An 18,492-nucleotide genomic window follows, 5' to 3' on the forward strand; every position below is an offset into this window, starting at 1 on the left:
ATTTCACAGTCTAGCAATGTTATCACAATTTTCAGGAGCAAGAGTATATTAGTGTTTTTTTCCAAACCACTAATAACTGGCACAAGAACAAGAAGCACGCTCGTAACAATGTCCAGTAAAAATTCAAGGCTTGATAATAATTCAGTGTTCTCAATAATATCTTGAGACCTACAACAACTGGGTAAGTGTTTATCAATCAGTAATTCTCAAGGAGAGGAAGGACCAGCAGTCAACTGCTGTTGCTTCAGTCAACTGAAAGAACTACTAAAGCCAGTGAAATCCTATATTAACAATTTCAGTATTTTGCATGTCCTTAATGTCAGGCTGGTGCTGATTGTTCAGGCCATCTCAGCCATCCCTGTGTGTACTGGCACAGCAACGCCAATCCTCTGCATTTCCCTAAAGTTTGACTTCTAACAAACCTTGTAACACACAATGCAGAGAACTTCTCAGTCAGCTCTTTTCATACCTTTTAGTGTCAAATTATTCAGACCAGCTAGAAAAAGCAGCAATTGCTGATGCTAGATGCTAACACCTTCCTACATTGCTACCCCCGGTGATCAGGGACCAGGATGTTCTGTACAGGGCCGTGAGGATATTTCTTGGATGTATTAGATGAAGGTTCATTTCAGTTCAAGTACAGCATCCCAGGAATACAACTGTACTACTTACACTGCACTTCACTGAGTTGATAACTTTCCTCAGAAACAGAAGTGTATGAGAACTATTTAAACTATAGCCCTTCCACACCTGAGCACTCAGCACAAGCTGGCTTCAGCAGGAGCCAGACTGCCTCCCAGCAGGGCTTGTTAGCTTACGCTCTCCAGCAGACAGATTCAACAACTTGAATTCAACAGCTTTTGAACCACACAGCTGACTCTGAAAACACAGTAGTTGTGCTGCCTTGTGCTTGAACTAAAACACTGTTAGTCCTGAGCAGGCCTAAGAAACAGCTGAGATGTGGGCATCAGGTATGACATATTCCCAAGCCAGAGAACAGGTTGGTCAAAACTGATCTAACTCATACCCTACTTCACATAACCACTATCAGGTGAAGGAAAAATTCTAACAAATTCTATTCCACATAGTAAACCACCCGGTTAGTATGTCTTGAGAGCTTCACTGTCCTCTTGTTGAGAAATTACTTCTTGCATCCTATTATTTTTTCATGCTTCCTAAGCTTTGCATTTAAAGGGCGGAATTAAAAGCTGCAAACTCATTTGGACCAGGGTTGATAAAATGAACACAATCTCCTTGTATGGAGGTTTGCATTTCCACCCCAACTCAGATTATTTCTTTTCAAGAATATGACCTTTTTCAGCTGTGGGTTTGAAGTATCAAGCTGTGCGTTCCTAAGCAGTTCAGTTCTCTCCAACTGATTTGCTCAAAGCCATGTTTCACTCTGCAGAAATCCAGCCATTTGCAACCATATCTAATTTGGACTATATTCCACTTTACATAAATAAATCTATCAGCAAGTCCTTCCTCTGTCAGTTACATTATTACACTGAACGGACAACAAGCTTTCTAAAAACCACAGAAAACAGATTGTCCATTTCAACATGGATTTTCTTTTGCATATGGAAATGAAGAGCATAAACTCAAAACTGAGTGAAAGTGTTTCTCTCAACCTAGTAATTTTCAAGAAGCCGTGATAGGCAGATGGAAAGCTAAATGGTGTAGGCAAAAAGCAAAATATAGGTGGTCCAATAAAAAGCTCAAATCATGCACTGGCTTGTATAGCATCTGGCTGTGCTCAAGTACTTCCCAGGGCAGTTTCCTCAGCAGGTAGATTAACAGTACCAACCTCAGCCCAGAGAAATGGCAATAGCATCCTCTGCTCTCCAAACTGAGATGCAGGTCATTTGTCTTTTCCCTCAAATCTGCAGATTTTGCCTCCCTCCCTGCACTGACCCCACCAAAACTGTTGAATTTCAGCCTTCTTTTCCATGTCCACATTTATATGGTTTCAAGAAGATATGTGGTTTGTCTTAAAAACATAAGATTCAAAATCAGCATGTGTTTATTTGTAGTAAGTTTCCATACATTGTGGTAGGCAAGCTGTATTTCTTGGAGGTGCTTTCTGTGTAAGAGTAATACTTGCTAATGAACTCACCATGGCTGAGTGATGCCCAAAATATCTGCCCTCATGTAAAGCAAGACCATTACACTGTAGAGGGAAACCGAGGCAAGGAGATTGAGTACTTTGTGCAACTTCAGGTTTGCCAGTCACTGCCTCTTTCAAAAGATAAGTCTCCTGAAATCCACTCATGACAATAAAGCACCTTCTTCCGTATCTTGGCATGCATCAGGTTGCATTTAAAAATCTTTTAAATACTTTAACCATTGGTTCTTTTTTTTTTCCACTATCCATTTTCAAGCTAACAGGACAACCTTTGTCATTAAAAAAAAAACCCAAACAAAACATTGTCCTCCTTCCCTCAGCCCCACCCTATTATTACTCAACCCAGAAGGAAATGAAGTAAAACATCTCCATTTGTAAGAGACCTCACTGCAAGGGAGGGACTGAACCCAAGACCAACTATATTTGGAACACAACACAAAACCCACCTTTTCGCAAAAGCCTTCCCCCACTGATGAGCCGACATCCTTTCATAGCCAGATAATGATTAGCATGAAGAGAAAGAAAAAAAGAAAAGGAAAAAAAGTAAAAAGCAAATGAAGTATGAGGGTGTCAACAACTGAAATCTTTTTGGTAGATGTTAGTTTTATCCAGTATCTGTATGGTTTCAGATATCTTAACATTCAGAGCATTAGAAAACACACAGGGGAGGAGAGGACTAGTATCAAAGTTCTTGAACTGCTTAAGAAGGTGCCAAAAGTTGAGGAAAAACCTGAAAGAAACAGAATCTGATATCCATTCGAAGAGCTGAAAAACAGTAAGAAATGAGAATGTCCAAGACCTGCAAAAATCCATGTTTAATTATGGTTAATAGGAAACTCTTTCTGAAATGGGGGGGACAAATGGCATCAACTTTTTTTAAGTACTTATTCAATGAAATAGTGGGAACTAGCTTAACATCAGCAAAACTGAAATAATAAAATTTAATCTTACTGAAGTCTCCAGGAATGTTTATTAACTTAGCTGTTACCTCATCTCTGCATGAAATACTACAAAGTGATATAGAATTTCTTGAAAAGCTGTCAGACCAGTAACAATTGTGACAGTCTCATTTCATTCAGCTTTTTTAATTGTAGTATGAAAAAAACTGTACTTAAAGCCTATACCTTATAATGTTAATAATGTAAGCATTCCAGGACACGAACATTTGAGACACTAAATTGCTTCATTACCTTAACCTGGGCACACAATATTACAAATACACTGTAATTTCTGGCCGTGCATTTCCCACTAGCACTCTCATTTACAGAAAAACTGAACAGGAAACATACCATAGTTGTTGTTTTTTTTTAAAAAACCCTCAAAAATATTTTAGATCAGACATGCAAAGACAAATTTTCACTGCAACCCTTCCCAATAATGTGTTGTCTTTTATTTCCCATTCTCATTAACATCTTCAAGAACACACAGACTGCTGAGTACTACTCAGTGTAAGAGCAAAAAGGCAGCCCTAAGGATATGCACAGAGGTAGCATCTTACTGAGCACAGATATCCCTGAAACAGCACAGCAGGGCATCCTGCAACTGCTGACAAAGGAATTCTACTGGAAAGTCAAAACAGAGACTTATGTTTCTGGCAGCCACCAAAGGGTGTCACAGCAAACACTCAACCACAATTGTTTATATACCAGTTATTGCTCCGGGATTCCCTAAATCACGTGTACTATAAAATATTATATTATTTTCCTAGATTATAAAACAGGAATGCATCAGGTGAAGATATCCTGTCCTTGATTTTACTTCCCTCCTACCAGTGACCAAGGCACAAATCAGGATATGGAACAAGGTCGATTTTGTCAGACCCAATATGCATATGTTGATGTTTGCATAACCAATTATTTGGTTCCAACACATATAATTAAAAGGCACTTTTTTAGACCAGCTTGCTCCATAATCAATCTTCAGTGTAAACAGTCACATCTTCCATCTCTCAAAATTTCAAAGGGTCTCCTATGAAGAAAAATGCTATCCACCTAAAGTGGCACTGAAGTTATCAACCCATGAGGGCAGATTTATTCACTACAGCCCAACCATTATGGGTGTTGTGATTGAGTGAAACAACTGAAAGGGTCAGAATCCATCAAGGAAGACAAGCAAACCTCCTAGAAATATAATATAGGTGTTAAGGGAGAGAAAACAGTAATTGTGTTGCTGCCATTGTCAAAAGGGGAAGATTTCACTGCGCATTTCTCAGCCTGTCATAGTGTTCATTCATGTAATTGGTATGACATTCATGAAAACGAGTGGCTATTTTAATTAGGTCAGATCTGTCAAACCACTGGATTAAAGGGGGAACCCTGAAGAGTAAACAGCCCTTAGCACATGGAAGCTGTACCTCTGACACACATTCCTAATCCCTCCACACTTCAGTGGGGAAGACAAAATAAAAGAAAAAAATCCAAGAATAACACTCAGGACACAGTAGATCCAGCTCAGAGTGAGCACAGCAATGCAACACCCTACACTGGGCAGCCTGATGGAGTAGGGACACACAACAACACTTTCACCTGGCAGAGGGAACACTGCTACCCAAAGCAACACTTGCACACTCCTAGTTCTGGCTACTGACCAGCAGTGGGAATTGCAGTGGGAATTGCTAGTGACAAGTGCAGCACTGCCTTGAAGACCAGAGTGGGGAAGTGCTGACAGCAAAGCACTAGCAGTCCTCAGCAAAAGGAGGATGCTCCCCCCACAGACATACAGGGTCTGGCTCAAGAGTCCTCCCATGTAAATCCACTACAGCCTCTGCAATGTGTTTGGCAGTATTTGGTTCATGGTCTATATAGCATATGAAAGAGAGTGAATCTGTAATTCCATGATTAGCACTGAACAACACAACAGTGAAGAAATCCTGCTTATATAATCAAAAAGATAAGTCTGGTGCCAGTTAGAAAAGCTCTTTAAAAGCTCTTTTGTTGCTTCACATTATCAAGATCTGACATTCATCATATCTTTCCAGCCAAAGTTCCTTTACTGCTGATTAAAATGGATATTTATTGACATCAGCCTGGGGAATAATAGCTAAAGAGCCAACCATATTCTATTCTTCATCAACAATACTGCCAACTAAGTTGTTTCCAGAATCATCACTGTCAGTAATTACATGCTAAACAAAAACGAAAAAAACCCCAACCACCTCACAGTTGGTTTAGAAAACCACATTGAGCTTGCAGATAGAAAACTTTGCTTAGGCTTTAACCCTGCAGGAAGAAAATTTATTTGAAAGTCAATTTCTGTTCATATGTATATACATATACATATATTGAGCTCAGCAACTTGCTGCTTTATGGGGCAAGAATTAACCCAAGGGTTTCATCCTTATCACAGGTGTACTCAGTATCTTTCAGGTTTGTATTTTAAGAGCAGTACACACCTATTTATCATATGTTCTAAAGAATTTTAGTGGCAGATGATCTCCATGCTAAGCAGCACCAACCCTGATATGCCATGAGCCTAAAAAAAAAAAGTGACCTCCATTTTTCATCTGGCTGACACCCATGAGGCAGCATTACTTGACTGAGGAGAAGAGGAAGTTGCAGACACATGCTACTTATATATCATATGAAATGGAGATTGGGAGAGACAAATGCCTCCACTCTTTAAATTCCTTTGACTTGAGTCACCTGAGACATGTTGTCAACAGGAACTGTCCGCTTACATCAACATGAATATATCTTTTGGCTAGAACTAAAATGGAGAATCAAGCAGGTAAGGATACCAGGTGAGTGGGTAACGAAAACTAGGAAGAAATCTATGAAGTTCAATGTACTAAATATTGTATTTCCTCTCATTTATTTTCTTTCAGCAATTCCTGTAGTTGTGTTGTGTTTTTCAGACTGCTACCTCTAAGGCTGCAACATCAAGTCACATTTGGTGACGCTAGCGAATTAAGTCTGTGTAACATTTTCTGGAGTAAGGTCCTGCAACCTAGTTGTTCTGAGTTACTGAAAGAATGAAAAAAAAAGAAAAAAAGGGGGAGGGAGTTTATTTCCAGGAACAAAACATCCCAAATTACACTGTTGTAAATATGTATCTCTGTTTGTAGTTGTGGCACAACTCGAGTTACCCTAGCCTCAGGGTGCTGTGCTACGACTGGCTTAATTCAAACCAAAACAAAAACACTAGGAAGCATTTCTAACCTTCCCCACCAGAACTGGACATTCTGTTTGCAGCCACAGAATGGGGATAACCCCACTTTTCTTAAGGGCTTACACCAGCTGGATCAGAGCTGACCAGGCTCATCACACAGCTCCGTGGTAATTAGTGCTGGCACAAACCGCGGGTGGGAAGAGGCACCCGAGGCTGATGCCCCCAGCAGCCTCCCATCAGTGTGAGCTGATTGAAACCAACTGATTAAACACCACCACAGCACAGGCAGCTCACCACAGCTAAGCATGAAATCTCTCACTGTAAAAATGTGAAAATACTAGCAGCTGGTGACTGGCAATGTATTTTCTGAGTACACAGTACCAGGCCTATCGGGCATCAGCTTTTTTTTTTTTTTTTTTTTCTCTCTGGGGAATTTAGGCACTAAAAAATACATCCCAGGTGAATTCTTAATTTTTTTAAAATTATTATTTCTGGTCATTTTGCCACCTTCAGCTGATTTGATTCAAACCACAATATTTATTGCAACTGGTGAAAAATATGGAATTGTGTAGACGGTCCTGTAGAAGAAAATCTATCAGAACTCTTGGCCACAGGAACGCTTTCCTCCTCAGTCTCATCTTTAAAAAAACCCACAGGATTTTATGCTACGGAAGAAAGCATTCCAATTACAGATCTATCTGTAATAGGAGAAGACTGATAAATAATATATAGAACAATGCAAGCTTGCATATTGTCTGCAAATGCACTAATGCATTTCATAGTTAACTGGTAATAAACCAAGGCATACTGTACTAACTTTCCCAGTATCTTAAAATACATTTTTGTACCTAACCCTGCCTTTACTAAATCTTTTTAAATAAAAAAGGGTGGTACTTCTGCTGTACAGAATCCTTTTGTGCAAGCACAGTTGCCATCATGCTGGCATTTTTCAATAGCAAATTTTTCACATTAGGCACAGTCATGGAGATAAGAGTATATTTTAGTCTTGCTTTTCCTCAAATTACGTAAATTTTTAATTCAGATTGCCGTGCAGAACCAACACATTCAAAACAGTTACCCTTTTTTCCTGCAAAAAAAACCACACAGCTGTGCAACGAACACAGAGGTTTTAATTAAATTCTTTAATCCAAGATTTTTCTTTTCTATTTCATGCTGTTAAAAAAAGTAATCTTCCAACCTCCATACCACCTGTATTTCCTTGTTTCTATCTATAGTTTGCCATCATCTTCCCACTCTTTGAATATTTTCTTTAATGAATAGTTGTTCTACTCCTCACAATCTTGCTCCTTCTGCTCCTATTTCTTTGTCACTGGTTGTCCTCCATCCTGCCATATGCATATTCCTCTGTGACTCCTCTCATCTTTTGTTTTCCACTTTCTATCTTCCTTTCTCACACTTTTCTCCTCCATCTTCTCTCCTTTCCTCCTAGAACAGGTTTACTCATCCTTCTGTCATCTAAAGTCCTTCTTCTGTGTCTATCCTGTCTCCCAGGTTTGCATGAAGGAGGTCTCTGCTGTCTGTTGCTTTCTTTCTCACATGCAGGACATATTTTTGAAAAAGACAGAGAAGATCTGATCCTGTCCTGCACTTCTGTCCCCTAAGCAGCTGGCAGCCACTGCTGCACAAGACATGGCCAGAGAGGAGCTGCTCTGTCTCTGCAGTGAGGAGCCAGCTCATCACAGGCCAACAGCCAGCTTCCAACTGTCCAAGTGTGAAGTTCCTATGATCACAGATCATCTGGGATGCCTTTCCTCTCAAAACCAGGTGACTCGGAGCCAAATTCTTTAATCTCAAAGGCACTAAAGGCTTGGTAGCTCTGAGTAGCTTTTGGGGAAAGTCACTGTGACAGTATTTCCACTTCAGCATGTCTTGATAAGAAGCCTTAGGAAAAAAAAATAAAAATCAAGTACTGGCAATTACACTTTTCTATTCAACAGGACCTGCCAACCACTGAACGTGGTTAACTGCAAGCACAGACAATGATAATTTACACTCACTGTCATTCTGGAGGCTAACTTCATTTTCAAAACTGCAAGTATAGGCATGGATAAGCTATGATCAGCACACTTCAACCAGATTCAACACCAGCCAAGCCTTTGTCAGCAGTGGTAACCTTCCAAGCAGAGAGAAGGCATTAATGGGGTCCACAACCATGGCCCAAAGGCTAGCTGAATACCTTGGCACCTCCTAAGCCTCTTCAAAGAGTCCTCTGAATATTAACTAATTAGACTTCTCTTATGTGAAAGAGAATGAATCAAGGCTCGATTTACCTGCCAACAAAACACACCCAGATTTGGGGTAGAACAGTTAGCTCAAGTACCAAAATTATTGCATTTGGCATTAAAAAAGAGACGTAGCATTCACAGCTGTAGGGGCAATTCAGACAGACTAAATGTCAGATTTAAATTTAGTTTTTAAGCAAGGCGTAACAGAATAGAGTTTGGCAATTTTTTTTTGATAGCTGATGGCCAAAACATCAGAGATCTTCCTGAAGAATGTGGTATTGTACTTGGTGGGGGGTGGCTTGGCTCTATGGATCTGGTGAGTACTTGGATTAATCACTACCCTGTCAATGTCACTGTCTACAGGTATTTCTGTGGACACCAGCACAGAATACAGCAATTAAAAAATATGCCTTATTCTAAACCTAAGGCAATTCATCTGTAAGCAAGACAATCCATGTACATCAAATTATGAAAATAGCTAAACAGAAGTGTTAGACCAATATTCTGAAGTGAGAACAAGGTGCCTTAAGTGGAAGACATGTAAAAATCTAACTTCAAGTGCTAGAACACACAGCTTGTGAATAATTATGTTTCCTTGAGCACATATTAAGTCTTTCCACAGCAGAGTTTGAATTAATTGGGGAATCTGATCTGAACACTTCCTAAAATTATTTACTATGTGGCCTCCATACATTCACATGGGAGCTTGAAAACCCCAGTCAGGTTTGGTATAGACTAAAACAATCATCCAAATAAACTCTGCATAGTATTTTGTAGAGTATGTTTCAACTTCAACTCTCCCCATGGCACAGGAAGGGCTGCATAATATTTTAATTATTTTCTTCCACAAGACAGGAAGCTCATTGAGATTTTACAACCAAATATGCTTAGTTGGCTTTTTGCTCAATACAGCCCTTAGCCTGCAGGTTGCATGTAGTGCTAAAACAAATAAAGATCACAGAAGTTAGAAGTGCCTATTATGTCAATAAAATCTAAATCCCTAGTAATGCAGTAATTGTTCCATGCAGCATGTTTTCTAATGCTTTGTCTGGTCTTGTTTTAAACAATGGGGCTACCATCACTTTTCTAGGACTATTTATGGTCTGGAACAATCCAACAGTTTTTCCTGATCTTTTACCAAAGTTTCCACCTTTTATGCCAGTCCAAAACATAAGAAGCCCTAAAAAAATAAAAATTAAAAAAAAAAGAAAAAAAAAGAAAACAAGCTTCCTCCATCAAGCTTAGCATCTATCTTGTAAAGAATATCAGATAGCCTTTACAAAAAGCTGAATACAAAGTTCACCGATCAACTCATTTTAGACTAGAGTGAGTGACAACTCCCTTCTGTTTATCATCTGGGGACATGTCAGTGCCCAGGCAGAAAAACGGTCAGACAGGATACAGCAGGATCAAGTAAGTTCTAACTCAGGAGAAACACATTTTCTATCTGCAGAAAGGGAGTCTCCTACCGAGCTTCAGCTTCGTTTGTTGCTGTATGTTCATGTGGTAGGACTACTTTTTTTTTTTTTTTTTTTTTTTTTTTTTTTTTTTTTTTTTTGTTCTTTCTTCCTTTAGCATACGACCTTTGTAACTGACTAAATCTTGTAAATAAAGTGTCAATTCCTAAACCTTGGCTTTGTCAAGGTAAAAAATAAAATAAAGAATAAGAAAAAAATGGGGGTATTCGGTGTGAAGGGAACAGGCTCCCTTGTGCGAAGGGTAATTCCAATAAAGAAGCCCTTTTAATGTCATCTGAACAGGTGACTAGCCCAACAGCGTCATTACCACCGAGAACCCTGCAAATTAAGCAGGGAAGAGGCCTATTATCTAGGTCACCTAGCCCACCCCTAGCCGAGCTGAATTATTCCCATCTGTTTACCACAGCTTTATTCGGGTGCTTCAGCAGCAAGTTTGCATTTCGGGAGAAGGCAGCAGCCCCCCAGAGCTCCCCTCCCTAACCCGATCCCCGTTAGGGACACAACCAGCCCCATCCCCGCCACCCTGCGACAGTAAAGGGGGAATTAAAGAGGGGACACCGGGCTTGGGAGGGGGAGGGCTGCCCGCAGACACCACGGAGCCGGCGAACCGTGCTGTGGAGGGGGTTAAAAAAATAATCAATTCCGAATAAATCGGCAATCTGGGCAGCGTAGGGGCGGCCGCTGACAGCGCCCCGAGGGGCGATGCCCCCGGCGGGGCCGGGCGGGTCCCCCGCGGCCGCGGTACTCACGTTCTCCGTGTCGCGCTCGTTCACCGTGGGCAATGGAGTCCGAGTGGACATTTTCCCTCACTCGGGCGGCCGCGGCGGCGGCGCGCACAGACACACACACGGGCCCCGGGCTGCGCGTCTGCTCCGAGATGGTGGTCGCAGGGAGCCACCATGAAGGACGAGGTGCCTGGCGGGGGGCGGCGTCGCGTCGGTGCCCCCCCACTAGATCCTCCTCGGGGAGCGGAGCGGCCTCGCCCCCTCCGAGTCCTTGGGGCTCATCCCACAGCCGGGGTCCGCAGGGGTCAGCGGCGGGGAGGGGGCCGCCTCATCCAGCAGGGAGGGGATGCAGCCGAGGGAAGGGATGGAGCCGGGGAAAGGGAGGCGGCGAGGGAGCGGCTCCGGGGGGGAGGGGGTGAGCGCGGGGCGGGCGGGAGGAGGCGGCACCGGGGCGCCGCGCAGCCCGGCTTCTCTCCGCCGCCGCCGGGGCACGGCTAGCGCAGGCCCGCCGCCCAGGGGGCTGCCCTCTCCTTCCCCCGCCGCGGCCCCGCTTCACCGCGCCGCCGCTCGCATGGCGGCCCGCCCCAGGCTGCGAGAAGGCCGGCGCCCCGCGGGCTGCGGACGCTCGGTGGGTGCCCGCCCGTCGCTCCTTCCCTCCCTGCCGGCCCCCCGCCCGCCCCGCCGCCGCTCCCGGCCGAGGCAAGATGGCCGCGCTGCTCCTCCGCGCCAGCCCAGCGCCGACATGAACCGGAAGGTCCCGCCCCCCGCCCGGCGTGTGCGGGGCCTCGGGGCCGGGACCGGCCCTGCCCTCCCGGGATCGGCCCCTGTCCTCCGGGATAGGCCCTGCCCTCCGTGCCGGCCCCTGCCCTCCCGGGGACCGGCCCCGCGCCCTCCGGGGATCGGCGGCACAGCGTGGAGCGGGGTTCGCCTTTGTGAGACCCCGCCTGGAGCACTGCATACAGTTCTGGTGTCCCCAATACATGTTCCAAATCCGTCCAACTGTTGGAGCAAAACCAGAGGGGATCTCGAAGTTGTTAAGAGGACTAGAGCATTTCCCCTTCAAAGATTGAGAAAGGTGGGGCTGTTCAGCCTGGAGAAGAGAAGGTTGTGTGGGGGAACTCAGCAACCTTCCATTATCTGAGAGGGGCTGCAGGGAAGCCAGAGAGGGACGCTCCATCAGGAGCTGTAGTGATAAGGACAAACAGTGATGGGTACAGATTGAAAGAGGGGAAAATTAGATTAGATATTAGCAATAAATTTTTATACCATGAGAGTGGTGAGGCACCAGAACAGGTTACACAGAGAAACTGTGGCTGCCCCATGCCTGGAAGTGTTGAAACCCAGCCTGGATGGGGCTCTGAGCAACCTGATCCAGTGGGAGATGTCCCTACCTATGGCAGGGTTGGCTCTGGGTTTTTCCACCCCTGTAACAGTCTCTGATTCTCTGAGTCTATCAAGATGCCCTCAGGGAGCTGCGGCCCTCCAAGGGAGGAGATGCAGTGTGAGGTGGGGTGGGGGGCTCAGGTTTTGGGGGAGCCCCGTGGGGCAGAGGGGATGGTGCTGCAGAGGGGCTGGAGAAATGGCAGATCTCCCTACAGAGATCCCTTAGCTGGGGAAGGGGACAGACCCCACTGCCCACTCACAGCCAGGGGAAGGGACACAGGCATGGGTAGTCCAGCCATGGTCATCCGTGTTCAGGGTTCTGTCCTTGGGCCATCTGCCAAAGCATGTCCTTCCTTTTCTTGGGCTTTCCCAGCCCAGGGGATGGTGTGTGTTACAGAAGGGAGCTCACACCTGGCAGGGGGCTGAGGCTGGTGTTGGCAGATCTCACCTGATGCCATCAGACACCCATACAGTGTCACAGCACTGTGTTTTCATACCAGCTTGATGCTTGCCTCATTTGCTGAAGAAGGGTGGAAGCCTGGGCTATCAAAACATTCTTTGTATATCCAGTAGTTACTCTGCACAATCCTTTTTAAGTCTATAAAGAAGATCTTGGTATAGTCATGAGTAGGTCTAATTATGAATGAAAAACAAGAAAAAGAAGTAACTTCTGTATATTCAGTATGTAGGTGGTTTTTAACCAAACTTATTTCTGTTGGGTTTTTATTTCTTTTAACAGAAAAATTATGAACCTCTGTAGAAAAAAAAAATGCTAGGTCTGGTGGGATTTGTAGAAACTTGGCATATCTGCAGATCTGGCAGCCTAGCAGTAACATTTTGTATTTCTAAAGTGGAGTTTCTCTGACAAACTTTATGGCTCTCACATATATTTGCCAGCTCAGCCCTGAAATCCATCCTGCCATGTAGGTGGTATTTCCCTTGATTTTAGAGACACGAGCAAGGAAAGATGGCCTTTGAATGCCACTGAATAAAATTGTATGTCTGTTACTTCGTCATCAGGACTACAAAATGCTCCACAACATCTGACCTGCAGATTTTCCTTCCTAATGCTCTCATTGAGCTGATGTCTTGCTCTATGTTAATGGCAGGAATTTTGGATTTCAGGACTCACCTCTTGTGCAAATGTTTGTATTCCTGTGTGTACATGCACATCCATGTGTGTATTTGTTCAGACAATGCACACTCATAGTGGAGCCACTGTCCCTGGGAAACAGGCAGGACCCTTTCCACAGAGCAGGCCGTGGGATTTGTCTATATCTGACTTGTGAAGGTCAGTCACAACATCTGAAGAAGCAAAGCCAGGAAAGGTATCCAGATCTCCTGACTCTGCTTTTGCCACATGGCTGCTTCTTCTTCTTTTTCTTTTTTGGTTGCCAGTAGAATATGTTCTTTACAACGTGTTTGTAAAAAATTGTAATTGAGTTTATGACAGAGTCAGAAAAAGGGCAAAAATTGGGCAGAGGTTTCTTTGGGTTGTTAACCAGCCTTGTGCTCTCACTCTGCACTCGTGGGCACTCCAGCCAGCATGGGGAAGCCTGAGCTGCCCACAGAGGAGTGATTGGCAGAGTGTGAGATGTACATGCTGTAATGCTGTTTGCACCTAGGAGCGTGCCTGTCCTGATCTGTGGAAGTGCTGTGCACAGGCATGAAGAGGCATTAAACTTAGATTGTGTTTTACATACTTGCATTTCTGCTGCATGGAAGCAGTAGTCACTCTGATAAAATCTGAACTGTACAATGGTGGATAGTCAGATGAAATTCCTGGGCCTGTTGAAACAGTAGGAGTTCCACTACTGCCCTTGATAAAGACCACATTTAAGACTTGCAGTCCAGATTTAAAGGGGTTGGGGAAAGGGCACAGGGAGCAGGGCAGCTGTGGGGGATGACTGTATCCTTCAGAGTTGTGTTTTTGATTGGCAAAGGAATTTTGAAGCAAGAACTTCTGAAGAAGTGCTTGAGACCACAAAAATAACAGTAGCTGATTTTGCAATTTTATTGCCATTAAATAACAACATTGATTAGAGCTGGTTTTACTGTGTAGCAAAACTTGCACAGGGAATGACAAATTGCATAGCAGGTACTTTCTTCTGCATTTCGTTGTTGCTACGTTCTGCTTCTCCCATTTAAACAGAAGAGTTGATTTCAAAATGTATTCATGTTCTTTGTAGAAATTGGGCCACAGAAAAAAGCTGATTGTATGAGTTTCATCTTTCTTTGTTGTCCATAAATATTCTGTGTATTATCAGATACTACTTAAGCCACAATCAGAAAACAGAAGGTGATTTCTTTTCCTGTATAAAGATTTTGAAAACTCAGAAAGCAGTCTGATAGTCCTACCATACTCACTGGTTCTTGTGCTATCTCTAGTGATAGTGGCAGTAATTTTGTAAGGGGGACTTAGATGATAATGTTTGTATGTTGCCAGAATAGCCTGCAATTTGTGTTTTGAGCTGTACTGGCTGCAATGCTAGCAGTTATAAAAACTTGGTTTTGGCAGTAGAGCTGGAGAATATGACTCAAAAGCATACAGGAAGCAGATTCTGCTAGTTAAGGTGCCTTTTTTATGTCACTCATTTGGCTGCCACCTCACAGAAAACAATAAGATACAGAACAACATCAATGTGGTGAAAATTTTAGATTTTTTTTTTCTTCTGGACATTAAAAGCCACACTAAGAATCTCTTAACACTGCACTGCACAGAGTAGACCCCAACAGCATTTGCAGTCAGAGCGAAAAATGTTGGACTTGATTACAATTGCTGGGCAAAACATAAAGATTAAGTTTAATATATTCATATGCACAGGTTTTGAGTCTGAATTCTGGAAGAAGGATTACAAATGCAGAACTGACTGAGGAATTTGTATTCCACTCAGCACTCTTTGAAGGTTGGGGACTGAAAGACCTAAGTTTGTAGAGACAAGTAGAGAATCAGCTAATGTAATTGTTATAGATGCTTTGTTGTGTTCTGCAGCTATGACAGTACTTACCAGCTGGGAATCTGCCCAGGTATTAAATCATTTTAGTTTATACAAAAATACCAGTTTAGATTGGTAGTCATTAACCCTGATGAAACTTTTTGGTTTTTTCCTTAAGTCTTTGAAAAACACATTTTAAAATATATTACATCCACTGGAATATAGCTAACATTATTCATTCTTATTCCAATGCCTTTTTTCTTTTTCTTGTAGAAATTCTAAGGTAATTCCATGCAGTGAGAGATTTCCAGGACTGTTTTATCATTAGTATTGTCTTCAGAATGGAAGTAATTTCTTGCATTTGAAATCAGTATTTGTATTTGGTTTTAAAATCTTAACTTCCAGACAATACATAATCTTAACAGTGTTTTATGGTAGGAAGAAATGTGTGATTTTTAAAAGGTCAGTGACAAAGCTATTGATAGAAAAGGACCGATTACTGTCTGCAGCCTGAATCAATAGTCCATGCTCAGTTATGATGAGACCCAAGTGCAACCTGCTGCAAGGCCAGAGCAAAATGTGGTGTTGACAGCAGAGAAAACAATGGAAAGGGAAAAGATCTTCCTTCTCAGCTTCATGTCAAGCAGAGACTAAGATCTGAGAGGTGGGAGATTTTGAATGTGTTCACTTCTCCCTTTGGTCATCCAAGTGCCTGGGGACAGCAGAGTGGCCGTGGCACTGGAGCTGCTCTGCATTCCTCAGGTGAGGAGAGGTTTGGGCACTGGGCTCCAGCCATGGGCAAACAGGAGCAAACAGTGGTGGTTCCTGAGCTGCAGGCCTCATTTAATTCTCCTCCTGTAGGGCCAGGCGTGCTGTGCTGTGCCTGCAGAGCCACATGGTGTGGTGCACGACACGTGAACCTTCGTGAGGGGATCGCTATCAAGTGCCTGAACTGCACTAATTCTGCCGCCACTTGACGCAAATGCCTGTATGGATCATAGCTCCAGGACAGAACCACAGTGCTGCGGGGAGACAGGCATTGCTCTCGTGGGTTGGCTCAAGGTCACTGTTTAGAGAAGGAGAGGGTTGATAATACCACCTTAGCTTTCCATGACCCTGATGCCATGTGGGTTACAAAGGCAACGCAAAGGATGAGTAGCCGGTTGGTGGTGATGCCAACTCTGAATTTGACTCTTTATGTTTGCAGCTAAAATAGGTGTTTCATAGCAAGCCTCTTCCATTCCTAGCACATGAGCCCACCAAAACAACATCCTAAATGGTTTGCCATCTAAGTCAGGCATGTTACTGTGCCTCCTATGCCATTTCCTGTGTGGTTGATACTGAATCAATGACTCTATTTGCAATGATGGGAAAAGAATGGATGACTCCTGAACATGTCATGTTTTCAGGTTCTGATTAAGTGTTGGTGTGCCCAAGCAATAGTGGGAAATAATTGTTTTATAGCAGCAGGATAAATTCCAGGGCTTTTGGGTACAGGTTAACCTAAGAACTGGTGTAGCCCACACTTGTTAAATCTACCTTGTTCATACAAGAGTGTGTGTTGAGGTCCAGACATGGGCTGAGCCTCAGTATTTTCTGAAGGCACTTTAGGTGAAGACCCAGATTGTTGCTCATACAGTCTCCAAAGTTTTAGCAGAACCAAGCCCGGAAGTCTTGTGTTTGATTTGGATTGTATCTTTTATTTAAATATTAACCAGAGGCAAGGAATCAGTGAGCAGTTTAGGAGGACTGTCCGTGTGATTGTTTCTCCTTGCTTTTAGAAACCTTTGCTTCTGTTCTGGATATGCCTGCTAATGACATCTTCCAACTATGGAAACTTTCCTGGTTTTGTGTCATAGATGGTCAGACTTTTACTCCAAATTAGGACCCAGCTCAGCCCATATCCATCTCTTTAAGAGACTAAAGAGATTGAAGTCTTGGGGTCTGTTATCAAAATGCATCCTATTCCAATATGTAAGCAGTAGCACACATGTCCTCTGATTCATCTCTACCATATCCACTGGTTTGTGCTGTGGATACCAGAGGTGAAGATTCTTTTTTCATCTGTAATAACATGAAACCCAAATACAGACATGACTTAGGTTATTTAGCTGATGCCATGGCCAATAAACCCATTTAGGCCTCTCAGATACTGTAACTCTGAACTCTGGATCACATAGTCTGCTGTGTTTCATGTGCCCTTTTCAGTATCTCTGACCCTTCCCTTCCATATGGTATCTCCTATATTGAAACAACCTATTATTATTATTATTATTATTATTATTATTATTTCTACAGGTGTGATTTTTACCTTGGTTGTACTCAAATGCGTATTGTTCATCTGAAGGCAATTTTATAAACTGGTCTGCTTGTAGTGGTGACACATCCTTTAATTTTTACCTTTTTTCTCTGTCTTGGTGTCATCCACAAACCTTATCAGCAATCCTTTTGTTTCTTTACAGTTCTTGATGAAATATCAGTTGGTGAAGATGAAGAATAAATTGTGCAGGGTTATGGGGCCATATTGCATTTTTCTAATGTTAAAAATTTGTTGATAAGTAATTGCCATCCTGAAAATTCACACAATGCACAGGGCATCCAGAGTGAGAGAGGAAAAAATAAACAACTCTGAGAAAACACAGCTGATTACTGGGGTCTGCCAGCAAGCAAAGGGAAGGGGTGCAAGGACTGAGGACTGAATAAATGGCTGGGGTGGCACACTGAGCTGAAGGTCCCAGGCTGGCACCCAGGGAGCAGTGCTTGCTGCTCACAATGCCCTGAGCACCCTTCCAGGAGCCCCATGGCAGTGTCTCAGGGATGATTAGTTAGACAACCAATTTATATGTGTCACACTGGCTTTGGATTGTTCCGGTTTCTTAATCACCATGTCTTGCTGCAACAAGTTTAAGGCCTTAAAGAAGTCCAAGTGTTTTACATCAGCTTTGTTACATTTATCACTCAACCTTACAATCTCTGTGGTGAAAGATAACAAGTCAGTTTGAAAGGGTCTCTTTCCATAAACTCCTGTTGATTGGCATTAATGATATTTTCCTCCTTTGATTCTTTGTTAATCTAGATCCATGTGAGTCATTCCATTATATTGCTGGGACTCGTGTCAGGAGACAGGCCTATAATTACTTACATCCTTCTCTCTACCTTTTCCAAAACCTTTTCCAACTTCTGCTTTCCTTTGGAGCTTCCCTACTGCCCAAAAAAAGTTACTGGATATCATAGGCATCTGTATTGCTGTGCTTATGTGTGGAAGGCATCCTTGATAATTACCCAGACAAAGTCAGCAACGTTATATGTGCTACTGAAACAAGGGGAAGCTGAACAATGAATTAACTCTACAATCATAAACAACCTTTGCAAAAGCAGAGAAGAAATATTTTATTTGCATGTTTATCCTGAGTTTCTGTATCACAACCTAGCGTTATGGCTACAAAGGGTAGAAGGTCAATAGCTTCAAACTGTATTTGAAAAGTATCACAT

The 18,492-nt window shown here is 43.0% G+C and overlaps 1 protein-coding gene across 15 annotated transcripts in view; it reads right to left on the reverse strand.

Annotated features, from left to right (window-relative positions):
• The window catches only part of MARK3 (microtubule affinity regulating kinase 3), a 62,277-nt gene extending 51,181 nt beyond the window's left edge, over positions 1-11,096 (reverse strand). For 4 of the 15 annotated variants that reach the window (XM_083863008.1, XM_083863015.1, XM_083863016.1 and 1 more), the window contains exons 1-2: positions 10,706-11,093; positions 2,572-2,610 (exon numbers count right to left, since the gene is read on the reverse strand). In XM_083863008.1, coding sequence (XP_083719134.1) covers positions 2,572-2,610; positions 10,706-10,756 — 90 coding nt within the window. In that variant the 5' untranslated portion in view covers positions 10,757-11,093. Of the gene's footprint in view, positions 1-2,571; positions 2,611-10,705 lie in introns of all 15 variants that reach the window. The other 11 variants (XM_083863003.1, XM_083863010.1, XM_083863012.1 and 8 more) reach the window with 6 other exon arrangements.
• Positions 11,097-18,492: the final 7,396 nt, after the last annotated feature.

This window comes from Zosterops lateralis (genome assembly GCF_965231275.1).
Source record: "Zosterops lateralis genome assembly, chromosome: 6".
NCBI lineage: Eukaryota > Metazoa > Chordata > Aves > Passeriformes > Zosteropidae > Zosterops > Zosterops lateralis.